This window comes from Chiloscyllium punctatum, chromosome 7 (genome assembly GCF_047496795.1).
Source record: "Chiloscyllium punctatum isolate Juve2018m chromosome 7, sChiPun1.3, whole genome shotgun sequence".
NCBI lineage: Eukaryota > Metazoa > Chordata > Chondrichthyes > Orectolobiformes > Hemiscylliidae > Chiloscyllium > Chiloscyllium punctatum.
Genome location: NC_092745.1, coordinates 130,880,154 through 130,900,710, shown reverse-complemented (window position 1 = coordinate 130,900,710; position 20,557 = coordinate 130,880,154). Strand labels below are relative to the sequence as shown.

The window sequence follows — 20,557 nt, the reverse complement described above, 5'->3', positions numbered from 1 at the left end:
ATCTCCACACTGACCCTACATCGTCCATCTCCACACTGACCCTACATCGTCCATCTCCACACTGACCCTACATCATCCATCTCCACACTGACCCTACATCATCCATCGCCACACTGACCCTACATCGTCCATCTCCACACTGACCCTACATCATCCATCTCCACACTGACCCTACATCATCCATCTCCACACTGACCCTACATCGTCCATCTCCACACTGACCCTACATCATCCATCGCCACACTGACCCTACATCATCCATCTCCACACTTCCCTACATCGTCCATCGCCACACTGACCCTACATCATCCATCTCCACACTGACCCTACATCGTCCATCTCCACACTGACCCTACATCGTCCATCGCCACACTGACCGTGCATCGTCCATCTCCACACTGACCCTACATCGTCCATCTCCACACTGACCCTACATCATCCAATACCACACTGACCCTACATCGTCCATCTCCACACTGACCCTACATCATCCATCTCCACACTGACCCTACATCTTCCATCTCCACACTGACCCTACATCGTCCATCTCCACACTGACCCTACATCATCCATCTCCACACTGACCCTACATCATCCAATACCACACTGACCCTACATCGTCCATCTCCACACTGACCCTACATCATCCATCTCCACACTGACCCTACATCTTCCATCTCCACACTGACCCTACATCGTCCATCTCCACACTGACCCTACATCATCCATCTCCACACTGACCCTACATCATCCATCGCCACACTGACCCTACATCATCCATCTCCACACTGACCCTACATCGTCCATCGCCACACTGACCCTACATCGTCCATCGCCACACTGACCGTGCATCATCCATCTCCACACTGACCCTACATCGTCCATCGCCACACTGACCGTGCATCATCCATCTCCACACTGACCCTACATCGTCCATCGCCACACTGACCCTACATCATCCATCGCCACACTGACCCTACATCGTCCATCTCCACACTGACCCTACATCATCCATCACCACACTGACCCTACATCATCCATCTCCACACTGACCCTACATCGTCCATCTCCACACTGACCCTACATCATCCATCGCCACACTGACCCTACATCATCCATCTCCACACTGACCCTACATCGTCCATCGCCACACTGACCCTACATCATCCATCTCCACACTGACCCTACATCGTCCATCTTCACACTGACCCTACATCGTCCATCTCCACACTGACCCTACATCGTCCATCTCCACACTGACCCTACATCGTCCATCGCCACACTGACCCTACATCATCCATCTCCACACTGACCCTACATCGTCCATCTCCACACTGACCCTACATCATCCATCGCCACACTGACCCTACATCGTCCATCTCCACACTGACCCTACATCATCCATCTCCACACTGACCCTACATCATCCATCTCCACACTGACCCTACATCGTCCATCTCCACACTGACCCTACATCATCCATCGCCACACTGACCCTACATCATCCATCTCCACACTGACCCTACATCGTCCATCGCCACACTGACCCTACATCATCCATCTCCACACTGACCCTACATCGTCCATCTCCACACTGACCCTACATCGTCCATCGCCACACTGACCGTGCATCGTCCATCTCCACACTGACCCTACATCGTCCATCTCCACACTGACCCTACATCATCCAATACCACACTGACCCTACATCGTCCATCTCCACACTGACCCTACATCATCCATCTCCACACTGACCCTACATCTTCCATCTCCACACTGACCCTACATCGTCCATCTCCACACTGACCCTACATCATCCATCTCCACACTGACCCTACATCATCCAATACCACACTGACCCTACATCGTCCATCTCCACACTGACCCTACATCATCCATCTCCACACTGACCCTACATCTTCCATCTCCACACTGACCCTACATCGTCCATCTCCACACTGACCCTACATCATCCATCACCACACTGACCCTACATCATCCATCTCCACACTGACCCTACATCATCCATCTCCACACTGACCGTGCATTGTCCATCACCACACTGACCCTACATCGTCCATCTCCACACTGACCCTACATCGTCCATTGCCACACTGACCGTACATCATCCATCACCACACTGACCGTACATCATCCATCACCACACTGACCCTACATCATCCATCACCACACTGACCGTACATCATCCAACACCACACTGACCCTACATTATCCATCGCCACACTGATCCTGCCTTGTCCATCACCACAGTGACCCTGTGTCGTCCATCGCCACACTGGCCGTGGGAGTGAGCTGCTGCTTCAAACCGCTGCAGTCCCTGTGCTGTCGGTAGACCCACAATGCCTTTGGGTGGGAATTCCTGGAAACTGACCCAGTGGCACTGAAGGAACGTAGATATATTCCTAAGTCAGGATGGTGAGGGGCTTGGAGGGGAACTTGCAGGGGGGTGATGTTCCCATATGTCTGCGACACAGAGAAAGCTTCAACCTCAGATGATAAAAAGCCCTCGAATTGAAGGAGGATGTCGTTGAAACATTGGTGGTCATCTGTTCTGAAGAAGGGTCACTGGACCCGAAATGTTAGCTCTGTTTTCTCCTTCCACTGATGCTGAGTTTTTCCAGCATTTTCTGTTTTAGTTTCTGATTTTCATCATCTGCACTTAATTGGCTTTTCTCATGTGACCATTTGTTTCAGCGGAAATGTGTACCTGAGATGTGAAAACATTAATTGTGTAACATATTCCCAGCAGCTTGTTAGCACTTCAGTTAGGAGCAGGTTCAGGCCACTCAGCCCCTCCGAATTGTTCAGTTAGTTTGTGGCTGAGCTGAATGTCACCTTAATTCCATAGTCACAGTTCCCTCACTAACTGGTTCCCCAGCTTCTTCACAGTCTCTGCTTTCACTGCCTTTTAGGAGGGGAGTTCCAACAAGGAGAAAATTCTGCTTCATCTCAGTCTTCAATCGAGAACCCCCTTCATGCTAAGATGAGGGACGTTCGTTTAGCTCAGTTGGCTGGATGGCTGGTTTGCAATGATACCAACAGCATGGGTTTAATTCTCACACTGGCTGAGGTTACAATGAAGGACCCTTGTCCGAGGTGTCATGACCCTTGGGTTAAACCACCACCAGTTCTCTCTCTCCCTCTCTCTCTCTGTCTCTCTCTCTCTCCAGTGAGAGAGCTATAGTTTGGTTTGACAGTGGCATCTTTACTTATAAACAGTGACCCCACCCCCGGATCTGATTCTCTCACAAAAGGAAACATCCTTCTCCCAGCTGCCCTGTCAAATACCTTCATGTCTTCCATTGCTGTGACACCTTACAAAGTGGTGAGATCTTGTCTGACTGTCCACATTGAGAGCTATCAGCTGATCAGGGGTGTGGCAACAGTTGGAAAGCTACAAATACACTCATCACAAATTAAATTATCAGAACAGCAATTGCTTGTTTGAGTGTTCAGGGAAGGACGTGGATCTGGACAGGATCAGGTCCCTGATGATCTCCCATCGAGGGTACCTCCCATTGTCACAGACTGCCACCCCATCCTACCAGATTAATGGTCATTTGTGTGGAAACATGGAGACAGGATGAGACCACTTAGGCTCTCAAGTCTGTTCTACCAATAAATCATGACTGCTCTATGTCCTGACTCATTTTATCTGCCTTGGCTCAGTAATCACTACGAGAAAAATCAACCCAGCTATCTCCAATTCATCCCAGCTATCTCCTGCTTGTATTGATGCATTGAGTATAGAAGTTGGGAGGTCATATTCCAAATGTATGGGACATTGGTTAGGCTACTTTTGGAATTCTGTGTGCAATTCTGGTCTCCTTCCTATCAGAAGGATGGTGTGAAACTTGACAGGGTTCAGAAAAGATTTACAAGGCTGTTGCCAGGGTTGGAGGATTTGAGCTATAGGGAGAGGTTGAACAGGCTGGGGCTGTTTTCCCTGGAGCATCGGAGACTGAGGGGTGACCTTATAGAGGTTTATAAAATCATGAGGGACATAGCTAGAGTAAATAGACAAGGTCTTTTTTCCAGTGAAAGGGAGTCCAAAATTAGAGGGCATAGGTGAGAGGGGAAAGGTTTAAAAGGGACCTAAAGGGCAACTTTTTCACGCAGAGGGTGGTACGTGTATGGAATGAGCTGCCAGTGGAAGTGGTGGAGGCTGGTACAATTACATTTGAAAGACATCTGGATGGATACATAAATTAGACAGACAAATGTCTGCTGGCAAATGGCAATAGATTTATTTAGGATATCTGGTTGACATGGACGAATTGGACTGAAGGGTCTGTTTCCATGCTGTACACCTCTATAACTGTATGACTATAATCTCCAATTGATCCTTAGTCATCTGTAATTGATGCCCAACTATTTCTAATTAATCCCAAATTCAGCGGGAAGAGTTCCAGATTTCCACTACTTTCTTTGTGAGGAAGTGCTTCCTGACATTCATTCTATGAACAGGCTGGCTCGGATTTTAACTTTCTGTTCTCTGTTTTGGACTCAGAGTCAATACGGCAGTCAATAGGTCATTCATCCCATTGACAGTTCATGACCCATCACCACAGGAAGGACTTGCTCTATCTGTTTAATCATGTGCACCCCAAACTGTGGACTTCCCAACATAGCAGAGGGTTCACCCTGGAGGGAGAGGCACCCTGACGGAAATAGAGGGGAAAGGGAAACAAAATGAGATCACTTCAACACATCAATATCAAACTTGAAATTCTGTTTAGACATACTGTTCATATTTGACCAGCATCGTACAAAACACACCACAGTTTTGTGAAGCTGGAGGTCTGTTAAAGACCGAGTTTCGACTCTGTACTGACAGGAAACCCCAGCTGTTTTTTTGCTGCAATCTGGTTTTCATTACTTGGAGTCTGAGGTTCAGCTCACGTCTCCCGATATTAGTAGTTCAGCAAAATTCCCGAGGGGTTTACATAGCTCCCAGCTCTCAAGCTATGTGGTTGAGATCTGCAGAGTTCAATTTTTTTTTATTATTATGAAATATTAATACACATAATTTGCTACTATTGATAATGAAGATGGAATGTAATGCAGCAATCTACAAGACATTATAAAACTCAGAATGCTGGTAAACTCTTCGACGTTAATGTAAAACAGACCTTTCCATTTGCTGACTCAATGCCAAAGAGTCCTTCTTGAACTCGTAATACAGTATCAGAGAGGAGTGGAAACTCGGCACACAGACATACTGGAATCATTAACGTGTTTATCCTCACTGTTAGAACCTCACATACCTTCCATTTTTTTCCTTTAACTCCTTTAATGCTGTTGGAAATGTCAATTGGCAAGGGCTGACGATAACGAGGGATATGGGAACTACTGCTTAAGTGGAATAAAAACTCAACTCTGGCGAAAACCCCAGATTTCTTGGAATTTGAGATCCAAAGAACAATACAGCACAGGAACAGGCCCTTTGGCCCTCCAAGGCTGTGCCGACACATTTTGCCCTTCCATTCTAAAACTGTCTTCACTTACAGGATCCATATCCCTCTATTCCCTTCCTATTCATGTATTTATCCAGGTGCTTCTTGAATGCTGCTATTGCGTCTGCTTCCACCGTCTCTTCTGGCAGTGCGTTCCAGTCCCTCACCACCCTCTGAGTGAAAAGCTTGACTTGCACATCTCTTTTAAACCCCACCCATCGCAGCTTGAACCTGTGTCCACTAGTAATTGACCCCTCCACTCTGGGAAATAGTCTCATAATTTCCACACTATCCACGCCATTCACAATCTTATAAACTGCTATTGGGTCACCCCACCACCTCCTGCATTCCAGTGAAAACAAACCCAGTCTATCCAACCTTCCATTCAGTCATTAAGGATCCTTTCGGCATGGCTGCAAGTAGAAATCCTGGAGAAAACATAGCAGGATGTTTACAGAAAATCCTTCAAATGTCCACTAACTGCTTTTCTTCCATTTGGTCACTCACTTTGAAAATATTGCAAGAAAATTCTCTCCTTCCTTCTCACAGCAATGGATCTATCTGTAATACCTGGATTGGCTGGCCCTGACCTACAGGACTGATGGTGGCTAGGTCCTTGGTCTGGAATCAGCTGAACCTGTTGAATGATTATTGTGGTACCTCCTCAGTGACTCTTGTTCCCCTTCACCCCACGAAGGATTCTTCCCCATTGAATCTCAGACCCAGCCGTTTGCCAGTGACATGTGCAGGCTGTTTGCGTGGCACACTGCTGGGAAACGGAGAAGGGGTGACATTCACATAGTGCAATGTGCTCGGCAATGGGTCCATCCCTTTGATTGTTGAGTTCTCAGAACTGTGATTGTCAGCACCTCCTGTCTGTGTCTTGTGTTGCTCTTGTACATTCCGCACAGAAATAAATCAAAAACCTTTCCCGCCTGCTCCGCCATTCAATATGATCACAGCTGATCATCCAACTCAGGCCCCTTTTCCGGCTTTCTCCCCAGACCCTTTGATTATGTTAGCCCGAAGAAATAGTTCATTGAAAGTGGAGTCGCAGGGAGACAGGATAGTGAAGAAGGCGTTTGGTATGCTTGCCTTTATGATTAGATTACCTACAGCGTGGAAACAGGCCCTTCGGCCCAACAAGTCCACACCAACCCTCCGAAGAGCAACCCATCCAGACCCATTCCCCTAATGCACCTAACCTTACGGACAATTTAGCATGGCCAATTCACCTGACCTGCACATCTTTGGACTGTGGGAGGAAACCGGAACACCCAGAGGAAACCCATGTAGACACGGGGAGAATGTGCAAACTTCACACAGACAGTTGCCCGAGGCAGGAATTGAACCCAGGTCTCTGGTGCTGTGAGGTAGCAGTGCTAACCACTGAGCCACTGTGCAGCCCCAAAGTTTCAAGCCAGCCAGGAGTCAAACCTGGAATCTTCCAATCCATAGGCAGACACGTTATCCATTGCGCCACTGGTCAAAATATTGAGTATAGGCATTTGAGAGGTCATGTTGTGGCTGTACAGGACATTGGTTAGGCCACTTTTGGAATATTGTGTGCAATTGTGGTCTCCCTCCTATAGGAAGGATATTGTGAAATTTGAAAAGGTTCAAAAAAGATTTACAAGCATGTTGCCAGTGTTTGAGCTATAGAGTGAGGCTGAATAAGCTGGGGCTGTTTACCCTGGAGTGTTGGAGGCTGAGGGGTGACCTTATAGAGATTTATAAAATCATGAGGGGCAAGGATAGGATAAATAGAGAAGGTCTTTTCCCTGGGGTGAGGGAGCCCAGAACTAGAGGGCACAGTATTAAGGTGAGAGGGGAAAGGTTTAAAAGGGACCTAAGGGGTAACTTTTTCACACAGAGGGTGGTGCATGTATGGAATGAGCTGCCAGAGGAAGTGGTAGAGGCTGGTACAATTACAGCATTTAAAAGGCATCTGGATGGGTATATGAATAAGAAGGGTTAGAGGGATATGGGCCAAGTGCTGGCAAATGGAACTAGATTAATTTCAGATATCTAGTCAGCATGGAGGAGGGGTCTGTTTCGATGCTGTACATCTCTATGACTCTAAGTATATCTAACTCCTTTCCTTTATGGATAACATCAAGTTAGTTCACCTTTTAATAGTCTGTTCATTTGTTAATTTAGTTTATTGAACATGATTTGGTGGTGCCGGTGTTGGACTGGGGTGGACAATGTTAAAAATCACATAACACTAGGTTATAGTCCAACAAATTTTTTTGGAAGCACTAGCTTTCAGAGCACCGCTCCTTCATCAGGTGATTTTATTGAAGATTTTCCTCTTGAACTTATTCGGATGTTTAAAAGTAATTCCAATGTAAGGGAGAACAAAACATTGCACTGTTCAGGAAGAGAGTGCTGATTTGTTGAGAATTTTCCTGATAACCAATTTTAGATTGTCGGTTGGGCACGCTTAATCTGTGGGGCCCAGGTGATTGTTCTCACTCACCATTTCTTTTAAACAGCTCTTTCTGCAAACTCCCTTGTTGAAAAGAAAATGGGAGAAACTACCTTTCGAGACAGTGCCATGGCAAATCCTCAACCAGTCAATGAAAGACTAAGAATTGGCGTCTTCACAACTTTAACGAGATGAAAGGAATCAAAAGGAACTGAAAGAAAGGAACTCGTTGATATCTGTGATCCGGAATACACTCATAGAGTCATACAGCACAGAAAAGGCCCTTCAGCCCATTGGGGCTGCATTAACATAACTACCACTAAAGGCACTTTAATCCCAATTTCCTGCACTTGTCCCACGTTCTTGAATGTTATGATGTTTGATGTGCTCCTCCAAATATTGTTTAAGGACTGTAACGTTTCCAACATCCACCACCTTCCCAGGCAGTGCATTCCAGATTCCCACCATCCACCGAGTGAAGAGATTTGGTCTCAAATCCCTTTGAATATTCTTACCCTCGCACTATGTCCTCTTGTGATTGATTCTGAAATGGTGCCAGAACTGTGCACATCTGACTATTATTTTCCTTTTCCATCTATAATACTACACAAGGTCATGTCTTGTATCTTTGTACCTATGTTTGCATGTGAATGTGAATTCAATAAAGGGAAGAGCTTAAGTTTAGGTTTATAAGTTAGCAATTCATGTTTATATCATCTAATTTCTTAAAAGCAATGATTTTCTTGTTAATGATGGAATGGATTAGAAATTTAGGGCAATTTAACAGTTTAATCAAATTTCATATTGTGATGACTCTGGAATAGCAGGTTTGATTTCCACTACACTATCCCAGAGTGTCATGACAACAGAAACCGGTTCACTCAGAGAACAAGGTCCTTGAGAATAGATGTGGTTATTAACAGTCTAAGCAGTCAGCGCTGGGGGAGAAATCCAGTGTTACCTAGAAGAAAGTGAGCAACAGAAGTCTACGGTGATCTCAGAGGGAAAGACAGCTTATAAAGCTGTTAAAAATATGGTTAAGAAAACCCATGTTAAGCAATAAGTGAGCTCAGCTAGCAGCTAATTTAAGCATCTCAGGAAAAGACGTTAACTCAAGAAAATCACATCAAGTCACTATAGCGATCCTCTGAAAAGGAACTGACTACAGTCTTGCCAGATGAACAAAAATCTTTGGAGTGGAGATAGGAATGACTCTTCATGGAGGCTGGGTCTCCCTAAGGTTGTCAGGGTAGAAAGAGTCAAAACTTATTTTTGATAATTGTAATGTGAATGTTTCAAATAGTTCTTGGATAGTGTAAGATAGTTCACATTTTTGTTTGTGCAATAAATGTTTATGTTCTTTTGGCAGCCTCTTGTGAATACGTTCAGTGATGAACCCTCATGGGAAAACAAAAGAAGTTAAACATGAATCAACGCAAGATTATTTTGCACTGATGACACCGTTGTGATACTGCTGTCGCTAATCAGATTATTTTTTAATAAAAAAATATACCAAAGATTCTTCAGCCTCCCTCACACTTTCCCAAGTTGAGCAAAGATGATTTTCTTCTCTTCCTGTAAGTAAACTCCATATTCCTTTTTTAACTCCTCCTCCACTTCTTCCACTGTCTTTACCACAGCGATGGGTGGCTGCAACAGGAGAACATAAACGTTGTGAAATAAAAACATATTTCTTTTATCATGCTTCAGACCCACCAACTGTTCTGAAATTCATTCTGTAATCTACATTCCTTTTTATATTCTCTCCCTGAACACGATTGATACCCGGTCACTTTACAGGCCAAAAACCTTGCGATGAAAATGCTGACTAATTTCCTGAAGGGTTCCTTTGTTAACCCTTCATAGGTGAACGCGTTTTAAATGAGTTCAAATCTTGCCCTGGTCTCTTTTACCTCTGATTTTTAATTTGGGTCCTCTGTTGTTAACAAATTTTATTCAATGTTCATTTCAGGCATGAATGGCCTGTTGGAATATATGGTGCAGTTAAAGCACAGCCAGTGAGGCAGCATCTGAGGAGATGTCCATTCCTGAAGAGCATATGCTCAAAATGTTGACTCTCCTGCTCCTCAAATGCTGCCTGACTTGCTGTGTCTTTCCAGCACCACAGTTTTTGACTCTGATCTCCAGCACCTTCAGTCCTCACTTTCTCCCTGGCCTGTTGGAAATTCCATCGACAACAGTATGAAATATAGAAACATCGAAAACTGGAAGAGTAGGCCATTTGGCCCCTCAAGTTGGCCCTCCCATTAATACAATCATGGCTGATCGTCCAGCTCAGTCCCCTGTTCCCACTTTCTTCCCACACCCTTTCATCTAAGAACTAGATCTAACTCCTTCTTGAAGACATTCAATGTTTTGGCCTCAACCACTTTCTGAGGCAGAGAATCCCACAGGCTCCCCACTCTCTGGGTGAGGAAATTTCTCCTCATCTCAGTCCTCAATGGCCGACCTTAGACTGTGACCCCTGTCCTAGACTCTCACCATCAGAAATAGTGTTCAGGGGAAATACAATGGCTCAGTAGTTAGCACTTAAAGATTTAAAAGGGATCTAAGGGATAACTTTTTCACACAGAGAGTGGTGCGTGTATGGAATGAGCTGCCAGAGGAAGTGGTGGAGGCTGGTACAATTACAGCATTTAAAAGGCATCTGGATGGGTATATGAATAGGAAGGGTTTAGAGGGATATGGGCCAAGTGCTGGTAAATGGGACTAAATTGATTTAGGTAAATCTGGTCAGCATAGATGAGTTGCACGGTGACTCAGTGGTTAGCACTGCTGCCTCACAGCACCAGGGTCCTGGTTTCGATTCCCACCTGACTGTGTGGAGTTTGCATATTTTCCCCGTGTCTGCGTGGGTTTCCTCCGGGTGCTCCGGTTTCCTCCCACAGTCCAAAGATGTGCAGGTCAGGTGAATTGGCCATGCTAAATTGCCCACAGTGTTAGGTGCGTTAGTCAGGGGTGAATATAGGGTAAGGGAGTGGGTTTCTCTTCGGCGGGGCGGTGTGGACTTGTTGGGCCGAAGGGCCTGTTTCCACACTGTAGAAAATCTAATCTAATCTATTTCTATGCTGTACATCTCTCTGACTCTATGCTGCCTCACAGCGCCCAGAGACCCGGGTTCAATTCCAGCCTCAGGCGACTGACTGTGTGGAGTTTGCACATTCTCCCTGTGTCTGCGTGGGTTTCCTCCGGGTGCTCCGGTTTCCTCCCACAGTCCAAAGATGTGCAGGTTAGGTGGGTTAACCATGGGAAAATGCAGTATTACAGGGATAGGGTGTGGGGTTGGTCTGAGTGGAATGCCTGTTGAAGGGTCAGTGGGGGCTGAATGGCCTGCTTCCATACTCTATGGATTTGATGATTCCTGCATTTACCCTGTTTAATCATGTTAGAATTTTATAGGTGTCTATGAGATTTACCCCCTGTCCCCATTCTTACTAACCCTAGTGAACATAGTCCTAACAGATCCAATCCCACGTGTACATCAGTTCTCCCATCCCAGGAATCGGTCACACTCCCCCCACGGCCAGAAATGTCCTTTCTTGGAGGAGGAGGAGACCAGAACCAGGCACAGTATTCCAGAAGAGGCCATTTGGCCCATCAAGTCTGCACCAACCCTCTGAAGAGCACGCCACTAGATTCACTCCCTAACCTATATTCCCCTTGATTAATCCACCTAGCCTACACATTTTTGGGATTGTAGGAGGAAACTCATGCAGACACGAGGAAAATATGGAAACTCCACACAGAGCAGTTGCCCAAGGCTGGAATTGAACCCAGGTCCCTGGCGCTGTGAGGCAGCAGTGCTAACCACTGAGCCACTGTGCCACCCTCTAAACTTCCTCTACAATAACTTGCTGTACCGCTCCAACCAGCAAAGGGCAGCATCCCTATGGGGTTTAAAGAGTTCCACATACCTCATAAAGTTTTACACTGAGAAAATACTGTATTTGCAGAGTAAATTAAAGCCATAATTACCCCATTGATTTGGCTGCAGTTGTGTTTGCACTCACTGAGATCCTGAGTTCCAGCAATATAAATAAATAATAGCAGGCATTAAACGTTAAAGGAAAACAGATGTGTATTTGTGTGCGGTGGTAAGTAATAAGCTTTGGACATTTTTTTTCAAAGGTGCGTTGTAAATGCTTTCAAAGGACCAACGTATTTTGCTCACCGCTTTCTCTTCCTCTGGTTGCTCCTTCTTTTCACTTCTCAATATTTTTCTGGCTTCAAAATATTCCAGCCGTTTAACTTCTCTTTCAAAGTAAGCTTCAATGTTAGATTTCTGGAGAAGAAGGAAGATGTTTCTTTTAAGTGATGATTTGTTTGAGTCATTACGAGCTTTCCAAACGAGTCGATTTCTTACTATTTTTGTCTAGGAGACAGTGAGGACTGCAGATGTTGATAAAGTGTGGCGCTAGAAAAGCACAGCAGGTCAGGCAGCATCTGAGGAGCAAGAGAGTCAACATTTTTGGACATAACCCTTCATCAGGACTCTTATTGTCTCCCAACGTTTTGTAAGCTGTTCTCATGTCAGATGTCCCGTAGCACCCCCAGGTTCGTCCTTATCTGAACTGAGAGGTTGTGCTCTCCACATAATGGTCAATCCAGAAAGAGAACATAACCCTGAGCTCAGCACTTCACCCAACGTCAGATTGTCAGACCAGGCAAACCGTCTCAAAATTATTCTTTCATCTTTTTCTTTCACAGAGGGACTTCTGATCCTTAACAGTTTTAAGATAAATTCCTCAGACCATAGAGAGAGAGAGAGATGATTGATGGTGGTTTAACCTGCCTCAGGTGAGGGGGGAATCCTTTGTGGTAACCTCAGTCTGTGTGGGAACTGAACCCATGCTGTTAAAAATTCACAAACCAGCCATCTAGTTAACTGAGCTAAACAATCTCACCAGCTTTAACAACTTTGATAAGAACATTAAAACCAGGGGCAGGGGTAGGCCATTCAGCCCCTCAATCTACTTTATCATGGCTGATCATATTTCAAACTCAACTTCACTTTCCTGTCCACTCCCCATAACCCTTTAACCTATTACTAATTAAAAATCTGTCTATATCCTTTTTTATAACAAGTAATTATTATTCTTTCACCCAAATATAGTTCAGATCGGTCAAATCCAGTTCCTGACATTGTAGCCTAGCAGTACAATATGCGGTAACTTGTTAACTAGAAGTGATGATGTTTGGGTTACTGGAAAATACATACATTGGGCACCATTCCTCCACCTACCCACACCCACTTCTGGCTTCCACCTTCCTGCTCCCCCGGGCACAGATCAATATTAATTGATATTCCTCCCTCTACCACTGAAGGGATTATATTTCACATGGTAGTCAGGCCAGTGAGAGTCAGGAAGTAATCTGATAGATACAGTGGTCCCATTGTTGGTCACAAGTCTGTCCCCATATGATGTCGTCATACTTAATACATCCTTTCCTACCTGGGTCTAGAGCTGTGACTCTATAACAGTGGCTGTTTGTGATGAATGAGAGTTCATGCCCCACTTTCAGTCTAGAATCTCAGCTAATCGTCCCAGGGTGCTGGATGTACCATTGTTCGATCCAGGGGAGATTATGTCACAATGTTAATGGCACCACCCCACACTGGTGACACAGCTGCCCTGGAGAATACTCTGGAGAGGTGGGTTCAAATCTCAGCACTGCACATTGTGGAATTCACTTGGAAAAATCTAGAATTGAACTTTAGCCTCAGTGATGGTAACCATTACAACTATCATCGTCTGGTTCAGTGTGTTTGAGAGGGAAGGAAATTTGTCATCCTTAATAAAAACTGTATGGGATTTCTGAAGTAAGGCCATTGGACCCAAAACATTGATTCTGATTTCTCTCCACAGATGCTGCTAGACCTGCTGAGCTTTTCCAGCAATTTCAGATTTTGTTTCTGATTTTGGATGGAAGTTTGCTCACTGAGCTGGAAGATTCATTTCCAGACGTTTTGTTACCTTATTAGGTAACATCTTCAGTGGGCCTCAGGGGAAGCAATGCTAAAAATTCCTGCTTTCTATTTATATGTTTGGGTTTCTTTGCTTCACATGAGGCCACTGAAGATGGGTAAGTAGGGTAACGAAAGGTCAGGAAATGAACTTCCAAGCTCAGCAAGCAAACCTACATCCAAAACCTCAACCTGAGCTACAAATCCTCTCAAAACTTGCTTTGTTTCTGATTTTCAGCATCCGCAATTCTTTCAGTTTTTATGATGTGCAGATGCCGGTGTTGGACTGGGGTGGACAAGGTCAGAAGTCACCCATTCATCCAGTGGAGTGACGAAGGGACGGTTCTCTGAAAGCTTGTGATTTCAAATAAATCTGTTGGACTATAACCTGGTCTCACCCGACTTTCAGTTTTTAATCTGCCATCCTTACCCAGTCTGGGTGCACGTGATTCCTGACCCACAGCAATGTGGTTGATTCTTAACTGCCCTCAGTTCAAGGGCAATTAGGGGTAGGCAGCACTATCACGGTTTCATTATCATGTTGCTACTGTGAGACCTTGCTGTGCACATAATGGCTGACACATTTCCTGTTTTGAAAGAATGATTACCCCTCAGGAAGCATTACCTTCATAATGCATTAAGGTAAAGTCATTAGAGTCCCATGGCGTAGCTCTCTCATTAGAGAGACAGACGAGTGGTGGGGCTTTAACCTGAGGCTCACCACACCTCAGGCGAGGGAAGAGGTTGAGATAGTTGGACCTTTATGGTACTCAATGAAAATAGTTCTGTCAAGTGGTTTGGAATAGAATGGGATCGTGAAAAGGTTCCATATAAATATAATAATAGCAAGGTACTGTGAATGCTGGAATTCCAAGACAGATAGAGAGAACACTGGAGAAACTCAGTGAGTCAGGCAGTATCTGTGGACAGAGACACAGAATTAACGTTTCCAATCCAGATGGTTCTCCATAAATATAAATCCTCCTTTGTAGGACTAGAACTTGGCTACTGGTGACAGTAACTACATTTCACAGATCAGTTTTCAGTGGAGCAGGGTGAACTCCTTGTGTGTTTTTTATTGTGAAGGTATTGGGTTGCGACCAGTGTGGGTAACTGCATCAGACTGCATAATGCCAGACCTTAACACAGCCTCACTCCACTGAGACAATGCAGGTTCACATGAGCAATGGGGAGTGCTTCAGGGGACAGATCAATTACTTGCAAAAACTTGTATTTGTTTTCAATCAAAATATAGCAATGCGATAATAGTAATAAGATCCGTTCACTGACCTCTTGCGTTAGTGGATGTCGTAAAGCCCAGGGCACCTCCAGAATGTGCAATGTACCAAAGTCATCAGATACGGCCAGTAAGTGTTGCCTCACTAATGAAAAACACAGATTAGGTTGGACAGGGGGGAATGTGCAAATATTCCAACTGTTGACTATACACAATGATAACCTCAATGTAATTTAAGAATCGAGATTACATTTCACTGGTTTGTAGGTTAAAGCACTGAGCTCTGTGTCATTTTAAGTTCTGGCACATGCTGGAAGCAGGTCTAGCTAACCTTGAGCAGTGATCAAATTACAGGGCCAACGTGTTCCAAGATCACAATGCCTTAGGGATACAGGCTCCAAGCCAATCATCCAGTCGACCGGCTGAATATTACTTTTTTTTTGGTTTCTGAGTTGTGTTGAGCTTTTTGGAGGGTTTCTTGTGGGTTCTTAGTGAGTTTTCTCACTGTAACTTACTGAGCTTCCCTCATTAACTACCTACCCTGTTCCCTGCAGCATCCCTCAACTCCGATTTCAGTACCATGTCCTGTTCCTGGAAAAACACACCACTCTCTCTCCTGTCTGTGCCATCTTTAAAAGACCATTACGCCAATAGATGGGCACTGGCATTCCAAAATGGCCCTCCTCAGTCAAGAACATCTCCAGGTGAAGGGGCAAATGGCACCGTGATTTTCCGGGTTGAGGGGGTGGTGCAGAGGAGGAACATCATGCCAACAGCCCTGGCCACTTGAGTCGAGGTCAGTGACATCTCCACAGTGAGGAGGAATGGCCAGGCACACTGTGAGAAAGTCAATGACCATCTCCACTCCACTGGGCTGAGTGCTCTCCCACCATTTCACACCCATTCCACCTGAGTGCTCTCTCTCACCAGCTCACACCCGCTCTATCTGAGTGCACTCTCTCTCCCTCTCACCAGCTCATACCCACTCTGAGTGTGCTCTCTCTCTCTCACCAGCTCATACCCACTCTATCTGAGTGCTGTCTCTCACCAGCTCATACCCACTCTATCTGAGTGCGCTCTCTCTCACCAGCTCACACTCACTCTATCGGAGTGCTCTCTCTCACGATCTCACACCCACTCTATCTGAATGCTCTTTCTCTCTCTCTCACCAGCTCACACCCGCTCTATCTGAGTGCTCTCTCACCATCTCATACACACTCTGAGTGCTCTCTCTCACCAGCTCACACCCACTCTATCTGAGTGCACAACTCTCTCATCAGCTCACACTCATTCTATCTGAGTGCTCTCTCTCACCAGTTCATACCCACTCTATCTGAGTGCTCTCTCTCTCTCGCACCAACTCACACCCACTCTATTTGAATGTTCTCTGTCACATCTCACACCCACTCTATCTGAGTTTTCTCTCTCTCACCAGCTCACACCCGCTCTATCAGAGTGCTCCCTCTCACCATCTCATATACACTGAGTGCTCTCTCTCATCAGCTCACACCCACTCTATCTTAGTGCTCCCTCTCTCTCTCTCTCACCAGCTCACACCTGCTCTAACTGAGTGCTCTCTCTCTTTCTCACCAGCTCCTACCCACTCTATCTGAGTGCTCTCTCTCTCTCACCATCTCACACCCACTCTATCTGTGTGCTCTCTCTCTCTCTCTCTCTCACCAGCTCGCACCCACTCTATCTGAGTGCTCTCTCTCTCTCTCTCACCATCTCACACCCACTCTATCTGTGTGCTCTCTCTCTCTCTCTCTCTCACCAGCTCGCACCCACTCTATCTGAGTGCTCTCTCACCATCTCACACCCACTCTATCTGAGTGTTCTCTCTGTCACATTCTCACACCCACTCTATCTGAGTGTTCTCTCTGTCACATTCTCACACCCACTCTATCTGAGTGCTCTCTCTCTCACCATCTCTCACACACTCTATCTGAGTACTCTCTCTCTCTCTCTCAGCAGCTCACACCCGCTCTGAATGCTCTCTCTCACATCTCACACCCACTCTATCTGAGTGCTCTCCCTCACGATCTCACACCCACTCTATCTGAGTGTTCTCTCTCTCACCATCTCACACCCACTCTATCTGAGTGCACTCTCTCTCACCAGCTCAGACCCACCTCTATCTGAGTGCTCTCTCTCTCTCTCACCAGCTCACACCCACTCTATCTGAGTGCTCTCTCACCATCTCACACCCAGTCTGAGTGCTCTCTCTCTCTCTCTCACCATCTCACACCCACTCTATCTGAGTGCTCTCTCTCTCTCTCTCACCAGCTCACACCCACTCTATCTGAGTGCTCTCTCTCACCATCTCATACCCGCTCTGAATGCTCTCTCTCACCAGCTCACACCCAGTCTGAGTGCTCTCTCTCTCTCTCTCTCACCAGCTCACACCCACTCTTTCTGAGTGCTCTCTCTCTCACCATCTCATACCCGCTCTGAGTGCTGTCTCTCACCGCTCATACCCACTCTATCTGAGTGCTCTCTCTCTCACCAGCTCACACCCTCTCTATCTGAGTGCTCTCTCTCTCACCATCTCACACCCAGTCTGAGTGCTCTCTCTCTCTCTCTCACCATCTCATACCCGCTCTGAGTGCTGTCTCTCACCGCTCATACCCACTCTATCTGAGTGCTCTCTCTCTCACCATCTCACACCCAGTCTGAGTGCTCTCTCTCTCTCTCTCACCAGCTCACACCCACTCTATCTGAGTGCTCTCTCTCACCAGCTCACACCGACTCTATCTGAGTGCGCTCTCTCTCACCAGCTCACCTCTACTCTATCTGAGTGCGCTCTCTCTCTCTCAGCAGCTCAAACCCGCTCTGAATGCTCTCTCTCACATCTCACACCCACTTGAGTGTTCTCTCTATCAACATCTCACACCCACTCTATCTGAGTGCTGTTTCTCACCAGCTCATACCAACTCTATGTAAGTGCTCTCTCTCTCTCTCACCACCTCACAACCTCTCTATCTGAGTGCTCTCTCTCTCTCTCACCAGCTCACACCCACTCTAGCTGAGTGCTCTCTCTCACCAGCTCACACCCACTCTATCTGAGTGCTCTCTCTCTCTCAACAGCTCACACCCGCTCTATCTGAGTGCTCTCTCTCACCATCTCATATCCGCTCTGAGTGCTCTCTCGCACCAACTCACACCCACTCTATTTGAATGCTCTCTGTCACATCTCACACCCACTCTATCTGAGTTTTCTCTCTCTCACCAGCTCACACCCACTCTGAGTTTTCTCTCTCTCACCAGCTCACACCCGCTCTGAGTGCTCTCTCGCACCAGCTCACACCAACTCTATCTGAGTGCTCTCTCGCACCAGCTCACACCCACTCTATCTGAGTGCTCTCTCTCTCACACCAGCTCACACCCACTCTATCTGAGTGCTCTCTCTCTCTCTCTCTCTCTCACCAGCTCACACCCGCTCTGAGTGCTCTCTCGCACCAGCTCACACCCACTCTATCTGAGTGCTCTCTCTCACCAGCTCACACCCACTCACTATCTGAGTCCTTACCACCACTTTGTCTCTGATACTGCATGCAGTTCCCACCAGGGCTCTGCCACTTTCACTATTACCTTCAACATTTTCCCTCACTCACTGTCACCCAGCCCACCACCCCCATCATCCCACATCTCATATTCTCCATGCTGCCCACTGCTCCCAACCCCGGGAAATGTTGCATTGAGAGCTGTGAAACCTACTCTATTTCCTCAATGAGACAGAAAGGGCCTGTTTGGTTGGCAGGAGGCAGGGGGTTGTGGAATGTGATGCCTGCTCCAGGCCAGTTAGCTGCTCTCTAAGAGCTCTGAGGTCTGAGAGGAAGCATTGGCAAGGCCACCTCCTGCAACCCCCTACCGGCCGAGATACTATCCCCTTGGTGCCAATGTCATACTTAGTGAGGCTGGAAACACCTCATCATGACAGCTCCACACTTGGCTGAGGGAGAGCAGGCACCTGCTCAGCTTCAGGGAGTGAAGGACCCTGTGATGTCTGCAGGGTTTCTGTCCACGCACACCGGGAGAACCGGGAGCAGCAGACCGGGATGTGGGGCATCATCACCTTCATTGACTAGAAGCTGTAGCAGTCTGACCACCCACTGCTTCCACAGATAGCCAGGACCCATCCACAGAGACTGACCTACAACAACCACAACCACCTTCCTATGTGTGAGGTATGACTCTAACCAGCAGAGAGTTTGCCCCCAATACCCATTGATTCCAGTTTTGCCCGGGCCCCTTGATGCCACACTCAGTCAAATGCGGCCTTGATATCAAGGGCTGTCACTCTCACCTCACCTCTCGAGTTCAACTCTTTTGTCTATGTTGAATGAAGGCTGTAATGAGGTCAGGAGCTGAGTGACCCTGATGGAACCCAAACTGAGCATCACTGAGCAGGTTATTGCTGAGTAAGTGCTGTTTGATCAGCTCTGTTGATGACACCTTCCATCACCTTCTAATATAAACTGTTTTTGTTCATACAACATCCAGACACAAGCTTTGAACACATTACATTGGTTAGCTGCTTTCTGATGAAACAATACGTACGTGAGATAATCCAGGGCTTGATGCAACTTATTGCAACTGAAGAAATATTCTGTGTCTGTGAGGGCTCATGGGTTTTTTCAAGTAAATCCCAAATATCAATGTTGCCATCCTCCTTCCCGATGATGACCACGCCTGGTCGGGTGAGTGACCAGTGACCGGTTGTGCAGCGTTTTGTCGCACACGCTGAATGTAGGAGGGGTCCCAGCTGAGTAGGAACAGGGAAGCAAACCAGATCACTTTTACAACCACCACGAGCACAAACATACAGCGCAGACTCTGCACCCCATACACAGTAACCCACCCATTTCAAATCTCCTATTCATAAAGCGCAGGTTCACCTGCTTCTTAACCCTCGGCTGTGCATCTGTTACCTTTGGGTAAAAGATTTCAATAGTGCCCTGGTTGGAATCCCATCCCCCAGCCTCCAGTCACTTGAACACATCTAACATACTGTTACCTGGACCCTCACCCAGTGCTATCCACAGAGAATCACAGAATTGTTACCATGCATATGGAGGCCATTCAGCCTATTATGCATTCACTAGCTCTCTGTACATTTTAACTCAATGTCAATGCCCTCTGAGCCTTTTCCCTTTGACCTCGCATGTTTCTATTGAAATAACCAGCCAATGCTCTCCAGAATGTCACAACTGAACCTGGCTGTTTCCAGATCTGAACTACTCGCTGTGTGAAAAAGACCTTTCTAACTTTGCATTTGCTTCTTTTGCAAGAACACTTAAAATCTGCCCTCTCTGGTTCTTGATCCTTTCACAAGCAGAAACAGCTTCTCCCTATCTACACTATACTGCCCACTCATGGGGTTTTTGAAAAGCCCCATCAGATCTCCTCTCAGCCTCCTCCTCTCC

At 46.4% G+C, this 20,557-nt stretch overlaps 2 protein-coding genes across 2 annotated transcripts in view; one reads left to right on the top strand and one right to left on the bottom strand.

Annotated features, from left to right (window-relative positions):
• Nucleotides 1-14,261, top strand: part of syde2 (synapse defective 1, Rho GTPase, homolog 2 (C. elegans)) — a 233,776-nt gene extending 219,515 nt beyond the window's left edge. Inside the window, exons 7-8 of the transcript XR_011961195.1 lie at nt 9,278-9,485; nt 14,133-14,261. The gene's annotated coding sequence lies outside the window, so the exon portion shown is untranslated. The remainder of the gene's footprint in view (nt 1-9,277; nt 9,486-14,132) is intronic.
• Nucleotides 9,391-20,557, bottom strand: part of dnai3 (dynein axonemal intermediate chain 3) — a 121,633-nt gene continuing 110,466 nt past the window's right edge. Inside the window, exons 19-22 of the mRNA XM_072574848.1 lie at nt 19,692-19,896; nt 15,185-15,276; nt 12,101-12,211; nt 9,391-9,558 (exon numbers count right to left, since the gene is read on the bottom strand). Coding sequence (XP_072430949.1) covers nt 9,442-9,558; nt 12,101-12,211; nt 15,185-15,276; nt 19,692-19,896 — 525 coding nt within the window. The 3' untranslated portion in view covers nt 9,391-9,441. The remainder of the gene's footprint in view (nt 9,559-12,100; nt 12,212-15,184; nt 15,277-19,691; nt 19,897-20,557) is intronic.